The sequence below is a fragment of the Argopecten irradians genome, chromosome 11, assembly GCF_041381155.1.
Source record: "Argopecten irradians isolate NY chromosome 11, Ai_NY, whole genome shotgun sequence".
Classification (NCBI taxonomy): Eukaryota; Metazoa; Mollusca; class Bivalvia; order Pectinida; family Pectinidae; genus Argopecten; species Argopecten irradians.
In genome coordinates this window covers 14,949,672-14,960,340 of record NC_091144.1, presented here as the reverse complement: position 1 = coordinate 14,960,340, position 10,669 = coordinate 14,949,672, and the positions used below count along the sequence as shown (strand labels likewise).

Sequence of the window (10,669 nt, the reverse complement as noted above, 5' to 3'; positions counted from 1 at the left end):
TATTAGCTTACTGTTACTAACACCTTCTGATTAGGCTAATTAAAAGAAATAAAATGTATATTGTATTCAAATACATGAAGCATGTGCACATGCAGGATTCATATTCCCCCACACTGAGACTTTTTAGAACAGTCTCGGGAATATTTAAATGCTATTTTTCATTACAAAGAAAATAAATCAAAGCTGTACATTAAAAGCAATTAATTTTGATATATACGTTATTTCAGATTGTTTCAAAAAATCAAAATAATTATGTTGCACAAAAGCACCTTATTTTTTGGAGAATTTAGCCAATGAAATCATCGCATGCACATACTGTCCCGTCTGATACAGGCGAGTTCATTTCTATGAAAGGAGTTACGGGTCAGACTATATAGGCAAAGTTAGTTTTAAAAAATGTTGTTTTAATGAAATTGATTGATATGAATGTAAGCAATGAAACTTCACCTGTATCCAAGTTTTTCTGTTCACACATTGCAAACCGTTGTGGTTAAGAAACATCACATTGACAAATTAAATTGTCTTTAGGCCTATAAATGGAATGGTCTAAATTTCTGCACGGAGTCAAATCATTTGTTTTGGAATGCAGCGGCTTAACAAACACACACTCACAGACTGAGAGGTAATAGAAATGGATGCTGTTAGATTTGGAATATAGCAAGCAGACTTACTAAGTTAAATGTACTTCATTTCACATTTGTATGTTACATGTACTACTTATATAAATTGATTATTAATGTAGGTCTACAACAGGGGCATACATCTCGAGCATCAACCTGCAGAGATCTGCATCAATAAGGTTTTGTTTTTCCTCGCACATATAGCCTAATAACGATGAAAAAAGTATTCATAGACGTTGAGCTGTCATATTACATATTAAGTAACATGCCATTTCAATCAATATGATGCTTATTTTGTGGACATAACTTGGCAGCTCTATATAAGCAGAAGTATACCAGGTAAAATTAAAGGGACAATTCACTCGGGCTAAATCTTTTACGTAACCAAGAAGCAAAATATGGCATAAATGTATTGTTCTACATTTCTTATGAAACATATAACATAAGATATTGACAAATTCCACGTCATTGTTTAGTATTTTAATTGATACCGTTGTAATTACAAATCGTTGATCAAAACGATTAAGCAGGTAGGCGTACACTAGCTGTACCAATATCTGAGCCAAAGTCACGCACGTTAAACAAATGAACTACATAACCACTGTGGAGGTGATATGATTTTTTAGCAAGACAATTCACCTAATAAGGTAAACACTTCTGTCAGAGCGATTTGAGCTGTTCTAGACAAAAGTAGCATTACTCTACGAGCAAGGGACTGGGTTCGGCATACAAGATATTCTACCACAATGTGTAATGGCGGACAGCGAGTGAGTTTGAACATTTCACACGCATTTCACCACCATGGGCTTTTCTGACATATCACAGTAAAACCGACTGATCTAATTTCCATTAGAACTGGGGGTTTTCCGATATTGTCCCTTTAAGAGTATTATCATATGTAGGCCTAAACTATGATTGTCTTTTGCATTGACTTTATGCCATGAAGTTCAGAAGCCTCAATAATGTAAAATTGGGAAAAAATGTTGTTATAATCAGGTTGGGGAAAAACGTCAACTTATTTGTTATACTCAAACTAGAGTATTATACCCAAGTTGGAGTATGGATTTGTTACTAAAAATAGATAAAAATGCTTTTTATATATTATGCAAATACAGTATAAGCACCACCCCTCCCCAATTTTGAGTCACCAATTTCACTTACATTGACTTATATTTAAAATGCAGACTGAAACTGGAAACCATGTAGGTTTAAATTTCTGTAGTTCATTTGTTGATTTCTTTTATACACTGATTAATGGATTATTTTATAATATTGTTCATGTTGGCCAAAACTTGGTCCTGTTAGCTATATATATAGGTGCCCTGTCATTTTTCTAAATTCAATTTTTCGACTGCTTGAGATGCTCATTGATGGTAGGCATATATATGGACTTAATTGTCAGTATGTTTCATTTATCAAAATATTCCTGTAAAATGTTCGAATCATAAGTACTGTAATCACTTTTGGATAACATCATTAACATGTGGTGGTTTTTAATTGTAGAAAAACTAAAGATGGAGGAAAGTACAAGGACTAAGCTGGTGTGTCGATTACTGGATGCCAGCAAACTAGTTCCGAAGTTAGAGAGCATGCTACGAAGGCTACGTGCTATTTCCATTCTTTTAGTGATGAGGCGTGACAACACTAGATCAAAGATAACGCATACTATCCGAAGTTTTCAGGAAAAGTTGGCTGCATTTGAGAAGAGGGCATTGGATGAGATGGATGAAGTGTTTAATTCCAAGTCAGAATACCTGGACATGTATCGGGACTCTGTGACAGGTGACATTGATTCCTTGCGTAGTTTAAGCAGTGAAGTTGAAAGTCTGCTGAGGTTTACCTCTGGTTCTTCAACTCAAAACCATGATGTACATGCCAAGCGCTTAATTGAAGTGTTCAGGTATCACTTTGTTTTAAGATTGATCATGCTCAGATATATATTACACTGTATTGTACAAACTTTCAGATCATTTTTAATGACCAAACAGAAGGGAATAATATAGATTTTATTGAATAAATATGTAACTTTGTCAGAAACCGTTTATGATAAAATGCTCTATATTTATAATGGTAACTGTTTGTTTCCTGAATGTGTATGTTGTACATTAATATGATGTTGATCTGGATTGATTAAAGTCAATGTAGGGGTCTTTCTGATGGAATCTGGATCTTGTAATTGTGATCCCAGAAAGACCACATTGATTCGCATTATAATTTATTGTTATTCAAGATTTGCTCTTCAATATTATAACTATCTTAATCAAATATCCTCAAACAAATGCAAATGGTTTGCTACATTAATTAACTACATGTATAATGATAATAATTTTGTCGCACTTGTTTATGAACTGCATTATAAATACTTTGTATCTTAATCCATTACAGCTTGGTAATTGACAACAATGTGGTAGATTTAGATGTTGATGATGATATTGACTGTCTGGATTTTGTTCCAAACATCGAAGCAGACATTCTTCTCAATCTTGGGAGAGTTGTGTCCTCATATAAAACAGAAAGTTGTTCTGATGTGTATTTGTCTGAGGCTAGTAGTCCGTCACACTCAGATGGAGGTGACGTAAAGAAAGTGGAGGATTTAGACTGTACTGATAAAACAAAAAAATTAAAAGAGGAACAGGTGAGCCCAACTGATGCATGCTTAACTGGACAAGTGGTATCTAAGACTGAAAAATATCCAGAAAGGAAATTCAAACTGTCTGGTAAAAAGTTAAAGAATCTTGGCGGTGAAAATTCCTCAGTAGTGTCAAGAGACATATTTATATCAAATGAACAAGAAAAAAAGGAACCTCATTCAGAAAGAAATATCATAAGTGCAGGTAAAAAATTGAGAAATCTCCATGACGAAACTGAAAAATCCCTTAGGGTGTCTAGAGAAATACATATTTCAAATGAACCAGAGCAAGGCGAATCACATCCAGACATGAAATGTAAACTTACAGACAAGAAGTTGACAAATCTTGGCAGTGAAAAATCCTCCATGGTGTCTAAAGATATTACAGATGCACATCAAAGTCAAAAAGCTGAACAACTTCCAGAAAGAAAATTCAAACTTATTGGCAAAAAGTTGAAGAATCTAGGAAATAAGAAAAATGCTGCAGAGGAAACTAAGGATATGGATGTTTCAAATGAACAGGACAGAGTTGAAGCCAGTCAACCTGTCACATATTCATCTGTGGTCAAATGTGAAAGTGTTCAGATTATGTCTGATCTAGGCAATAAAGATGGAGATAAAAACACCCAAGTTGAAGAAAACAACACTCAGTTGGTTGAAGAAATTGCACAAAAGCCAATTGAAACCCCTCCTCCAAAAGAGCCTGTACAAGAGGTACAATATGTTAGCTCAGAGGATAGGAAACGATGGAAAAAGTCCTTGGATGATTTACTGACTAATGTACCAAAACCTGCTTTCCAAGTAGCTGCAGAACCATTGATACATAATAGTAAAGATAAAAGCAATGAGTCATCTGATTCACTTACACAGGAAGAGGATATGGAGATGGAGGAAACGTGTGAAATAGAAACCAATGGAAAAGGTACAGCAAATAATAACCAATTAAACGAGACCAGCTTAGAACAGATGGCAAATAATAGCAAGTCAAACGAGACCGGCTTAGAACAGATGGCAAATAATAGCCAGTCAAAGGGAACCAAGCAAGAATTGACAGCAAACACTATATATAGCTGGTCCAAGGAGGCAAAAGGTTTGAAGTTTTATGTCACCTAAGATAACTTGTCAAAGAATGTAGCTGTTAGTTTTATCTTTCTATTAAGTATAAAAATTTCCTAACAAAGAACTCAATATGGCAGCTGCTATTTTCCTCCATGATTTCAATATAAAATATTCTAAAATAAAGGTTAGAAAGAAGACAAAGTCTGATTGAAAACAAGACTAAGGCTTAAAAAAGTTTCGGTTAAACAAATTGTGGTTAAATGATAAACATTTGCGTCTCTTAGGTTGTAGACATCTAAATGGCCTTTACATTATATTACAATCTCTGTTTTCTTTTAGAGACCAATGGAGAATCCAGCATGCAGATTGTCCAGCCGAAGAAAGAGGTATCGTCTAAATCTCCACACAATACTAAAGAATGGAATTCAATGACATAATATGTCTTAATAATGTTTATTAATATCTGAAATAATTTCTAGAAAAGTATTTTCTTTCCTTAAAATAAATTATCTACAAAGTAGGTAATTTAAGTCTTCGTATGTGATGTATTGTAAATTATTACAATATTTAAAGATATATGTGAAATATAACAAAATTTCCTTTAGGCAATAGGCAACAAAATTAATACCATTAAAAATCATTGATATTTAGGATGCCAGATAACCAATGTCATGCATTCTATGCAAGCATGTAGTTGATGTTTTAGGTTGTGAGTGATGACATGCTTTGGGAGGAAGAGTTGGATGAACCAGTTCCTGATCAGGTAGTTCCAAGTCCTCAACTAAATGAGTCTACTGATGGTGAGCAGTTTTATATAGTGGGTTGTTCTAATTAAAGTCCTCAAAAGATTCGGCCAACGGTAGATATAGAGAATACATGGTTAGTATCTTACAATACAAGGTTTATTTTGGTGCGAGATTTAGGAAAGCCGAGATGACGAGGCTTTGCCTCGTCATCTCGGCTTTCCGTGTCGAGCACCAAAATAAAACTTGTATTGTAAGATACTAACCGTGTATTCTGTTTGTCCTGCAACCATTATGGCATTCAAAAACGAAAGCAAATTGACAGTTCCTTACTTTGTTTCGCTCGAAGCGAGACGCTTCTTTGATGCGGAGGTAAAGATTCATTCACTTAAGCGAATGAGAGTGTACTCCTTTTTACTGCCGTGGGAAATAAAGAAGCGCATTCACAATCAGTAACCGTAATTCTATTCAGTGTGATATATCACTGAAAGGAAATGAAAATACTCAAATAACAATAAATACCCATTAAAGAATTACTTAACAATACATACCTTTGTCATAAGCCAAGAAAAAGACGACACCGCCATACGAGATTTTCGATATCGTAAAAATGACGTCATTTCGGTGAATGTGACGTCACGTTTTAGCGGGACTGACTGACGTTTCATTCACCGGAAGGTTCAAGTTCTGGGTCAAGTTAGAAAAAGTTCCGTCAGATATGGAACAAATTCACGTGATCGTATTGACGGATAAAGCATATCGTATTGACGGATAAAGCACAAGTTTATCTGGCAGTAGTTATCGGTCAGTATGTGGGACAGTTGCAGGATAAAAGTGAATATTATTGATGTTACATAGTGGTTTGTTTTTAGCTCTCATTGTCCTGTAATGTGTAATTAATAAAGTCTTTTAAAAATTCTTTCTAAATGACCCTTTGAAATTACACATTAACATGATTACAACTATTATTACACCTGTTTGTCCCAAAAAATTTTTGATAATAAGGAATTCGAATGAATGCTCTTTCATATTGCTGTCGTATCTTGAAGTTTGAGCAAGAACTTGAGATTATCATTGCTATATCTTTTTATTAGATGCGCCTGACAGCAAGGAAGGCATCCTACACAACATTAAGAAAGAAATATCACCAGTAGTATCTAAGCCATTACCACAGGTGTGTAACCAATCTGTCAAGGAAAGTAAGACTGCCCCCAAAACTATACCAACACAACATGCTCCAACCATCAGGCAGTTTGTTAAGAAGGGTGAGGACAATAAAGGTATGTTTATAGATATAAATAGCATGTCATTTGATACCTGTAGTAACTTGTTTTGGGTTATGTTTATAGATATAAATAGCATGTCATTTGATACGTGTAGTAACTTGTTTTGGGTTATGTTTATAGATATAAATAGCATGTCATTTGATACGTGTAGTAACTTGTTTTGGGTTAATGAAAGCAGAGGTCTTCCTCTTCCAGACAACTCCTACAGGGTTTGTGTTGGGTGCTCTCAGAAATAATTGTGCTCCTGCTACGTTGGTATATACCAACTTTTGTAGCTTGATTGATGAAAGTACGTGGGATAAATTATACCAACATTTTTAGAAAGGTATCCTGACTTTCCTTCATGTCCTTTATGTAGGTGAGACTACAATTCCAGCAAAGTTGGAAGTAAAGCTTGGTCACCCTGGACGAGGTTCTGGAGACTGTCTACATTTCCCTATAGGAGTGACCACTGACTTGGAAGGCAACATTCTTGTAACTGATACTGGAAACCATTTGGTCAAGGTGTTTGATAAAGATGGACAATTCAAATTTACCATGGGTGATGCCGTGAGTATACATAACAACCTGCACAACCATAGGGACAACTGGAGAGAACTTTTCCCATGAACCTTTTTAGACAAATTTTATGTTAATTTCTTAAATTTTAAGCAAGATTTTTCCAAATTCAGAGAGATAAATATCTTTGCAGGTTGATTGTGCCCAAGTTTGAATATCTAATAATTGAAAACAACTTTTATGAAACTTGCTCTGTACTAGCTTACATCATCGAAAGTTTTTTACTACCACAAGGTCACTGTCATTGAGCTTAAGGTCCAGAGTCCTTATGCTTTAAGTAAATACCATTTGTTATGCATGATTTTATCTAATAAATCTTTTATTAAAGGTCAGAACAACTAGTATATAATATATGTCAGATGATGATGTTCTACAATTTAACAGCATAGTGATATTGAAAAGTGTTTCTTTTTGTTCAGAAAACCAATATGTTTCTGATGACTGGAGTAATGGAACTTATTTATTTGAACAGATGGTCCCTGCCTTTACCCGTCCATCTGCTATTGTAGTGAATACTGAGGGTAAAATATTTGTGAAGGATGATGTTTGTATCCACAAGTTTACACCAACAGGGAAGTACCTATGTAGACTCGGAGCCAAGAAGTTCAACATGCCTTATGGTAGGTGAATCAAGGAATATCAGTTAAAGCAATTAAAATTTGAAATCTATGAGATTAAAGATATAAACTTCTAATCAATTCAAAGCCACAATAATTGTGTTTGGTATTTTATGGTGTCAAAGCTGCCTTAAACATTTTTCTGATAAATATATATAAAGGTGTAATAGTAATAGTTCAATGTTTTAAAGGTTTATCTTGATTCTAAATTTTTTTCTTCATTTTTTTCATTTTTGTGTAAATGTTATTAAGGGCTTGTTATCATAAGGCAATGTTACAAAGCAGTAAATTTTAACAATTTTCTATTTCAGGATTGGCTTTGACATCTAAAGGTGACCTTGTAACACTAGACACATGTCCGAGAAACCCCCAGATTTTCATTATCTCCCCTGATGGGTTCTATGGAACCAGTTACCTATTTCAACCCCTGATGAACTGTAGCTGTGAGAGTAAATGCAGGTTTCTGGAAGTGCACAATGACACTTTGTATGTTTCTGACTTAGGTAAGCTATCTTTTATTGTAGCAACTTGATAAAGAAGATGAACACCTATACAAAATGTTAAAGGATCAGAACGGTACCAAAGTAATAGGAATAAAAAAGAAAACTGTTATTGAAAAAAGTAATGCTTGAATCAAAAGCATGTTGTCTTCCCTCATTTATCAAAATTTCTAATGTTTTGTATTGAAGACCTTGAAGAACATTTGGCCTAGGAAACTGACATTTAGATAAAAATATTGTAATTAAAACAACTTTGTCATACTTGGTAGAAGAAAGAAGACAGATTATTTTGTCATACTTGGTAGAAGAAAGAAGACAGATTATTTTGTTTATTGAGTGTATTATAGTAGGTTTTTGCTCCTCAGGAGAGGATTTTTGTCGAGTGTCTGTTTGCAGCAAACACATGAAAATGGATATGAATGTCTGCCTGCTTTTTGTTTTTTGTTTACAAGGTTGATTATTATAAAGGTGTGATAATGATATCATTTGTGTGTGCAGGTTTAAACTGTGTTTACATCACTGACCTCTTCGGTAACTTGCTCCACACCATCGGCCATTCAGGACACAGACTGGGCCTCTTCTCACAGGCAGCTGGCATTGCATTGGACAAAGATGGTCACATGATAGTAGCAGACAGTAGAAATGAACGTATTCAGGTAAATACATTATCTTTTCTTTTATTCAATATATAATACTGTTAATTTACTTATTTTAGCAGTCAAATTTTAGCACAAATGCAAAATAATGTCAATTACGATTTATTAGCAGAGATATGTGTGATAGTGCAATTTAGTTGTTCAATACTGAAAATACCTTTTGACAAAATTAAGAGCTGAAATACGGTTGAAATAAGTACTTTCTGTATGATCTCTTGTGTGCGAGACCAGTTTTTGTAACAAAAGTGTCAATTTGTTTAAAAATCATTTAATCTATTATCATGAATAGTGTCAATTAATGACAATCCACACAAATCATAAAGGCATTATGGTAGAAACTTAAATACAAAATGATTTATCATAAACTAACTTTCTTTCACAGCAAATTATTATATAAGTTTGCGAAGATTGACATTCGCGGATTCAAAAATTGAATTGAAATTTTTATCAATAGATGTGATGAAGATTTTAATTGGTGGAAATAAACATTCCCAAGTTTGATTGGATTTGATCGGAAAAAATTGTGAAAGTAAATCTCAAGCGACAGAAAGTTGGTTTGCAGTACCATGCCAGATGTCTTGCACATTTGCTGCTACTGATGGGGAATAATGTTTGCAAAATTGTCTTGAAAATATGTTATAATTTAATAGTAGATCCTGGAGGATGGACAATAAATTTTTTATTGTGAATTGACAACTGTTTTGTACCATTTCCAGGTCTTCAGATCAAACGGGAAATTTCTGGGTGTCCTTGCACTAAGTGACCCACACATCCGACCCTCTGGTATCCACCTAACTCCAGATGGACGACTGGTTGTGGTTAACTTTACAAACCATGAAGTGCGAGTTTACAGACTCTGTGTTCAGTGATTTGAAGTATCACAGACAAAGATGAAGATGTGTTAAATGTTGGTACGAGGAAAACATTTCATACAAAAATAGCAAGATTCAACAAGATAACTGAAAAGTTTTGTTCCAGAGTCTTTGTGAGATGAGGTGGAGAGTTTAAGTCAGACCAGAAGAAAAGTGACCAGTTTCTCTGTGTTTTAGAGAAACAAGCCAATTATCAAAGCATATGAGTTCAGTGATATTACTCTAGTTTATTGCAAGCATACTACCTAGTAGTGTGTTAAAGTGACAGGGAAATAATTCAGATTAATTTTGACAATAAAATGTTCTGTTTGTGATACACATGCTTGCAAATTGTCCAGTTAAACCATCATTGTGTTCAATGACATTATAAGGAAAGGATAACCGACAAAAACAGTGTAATCAGCAATGTTAAGACTTAACCATCCAGTTTGCTGATATGAGTAGATTTCAGACAAAGTTTTGAGTTAACGTTTGGAACATTCTCAAATAAATCCCAGTGTGTTCAGTGATAGGACGAGAAGAATGGATTGGATATCGGTGATTAATTTGGTAAAGATAACAGAAAAATGATATCCATTTGAATTAAGTGGTAAAGATAAGGATTAGTAGGAAATGAGTTTATGGACTCATTTCAAGGTTTCAAGATTACTATTATCAGTTTTGGAGACTATTAAGTTCAATTGATAGTTGTTTTCAACCAGAAACATAAAAAACTAGATATTTAGTATTTTATTGTCTGCAAAGCAGCAGTGCATTGAAAACTTTTGTTTAATAATAAAAATCATTCCATATTAAAATATGTTTTTGTGTGTGCATGATTTCTGTAGATAGATTTTTTTTTGTGGCAAGAACAGTTGATTGTAATATGATCATACTGGTATGAAGAACTACAAAGATTGTTGAAACAATGACCTTGACTTTTAATCTAGGTCACATTGAGGTATATTGTAAAATCTTTTTATTAATTACTTCCTGTCAAGGATAAGATCTGTTATAAGACTTAATGAACTACAAAGCATGTGATCTTGAAGGAAGGTCAAGGTCATTCATGGGAGAAAAATGTTAGCCATGGCCTTCATGATCATCCCAGTATCCTAGACCTAAAATCAGGTCTCATCATGAAGAAAGT

General features: G+C 34.1%; 1 protein-coding gene across 1 annotated transcript; it reads left to right on the top strand.

The window, feature by feature from the left end:
* The first annotated feature begins 481 nt into the window (after positions 1 to 481).
* LOC138334826 (uncharacterized) lies at positions 482 to 10,329 on the top strand. Its single transcript, XM_069283592.1, has 11 exons — positions 482 to 622; positions 2,124 to 2,520; positions 3,006 to 4,339; positions 4,648 to 4,694; positions 5,015 to 5,108; positions 6,146 to 6,331; positions 6,696 to 6,886; positions 7,368 to 7,515; positions 7,824 to 8,015; positions 8,511 to 8,668; positions 9,385 to 10,329. The coding sequence occupies exons 2-11, from the start codon at positions 2,135 to 2,137 to the stop codon at positions 9,535 to 9,537; spliced, it is 2,889 nt and encodes a 962-aa protein (XP_069139693.1). The 5' UTR covers positions 482 to 622; positions 2,124 to 2,134; the 3' UTR covers positions 9,538 to 10,329.
* Positions 10,330 to 10,669: the final 340 nt, after the last annotated feature.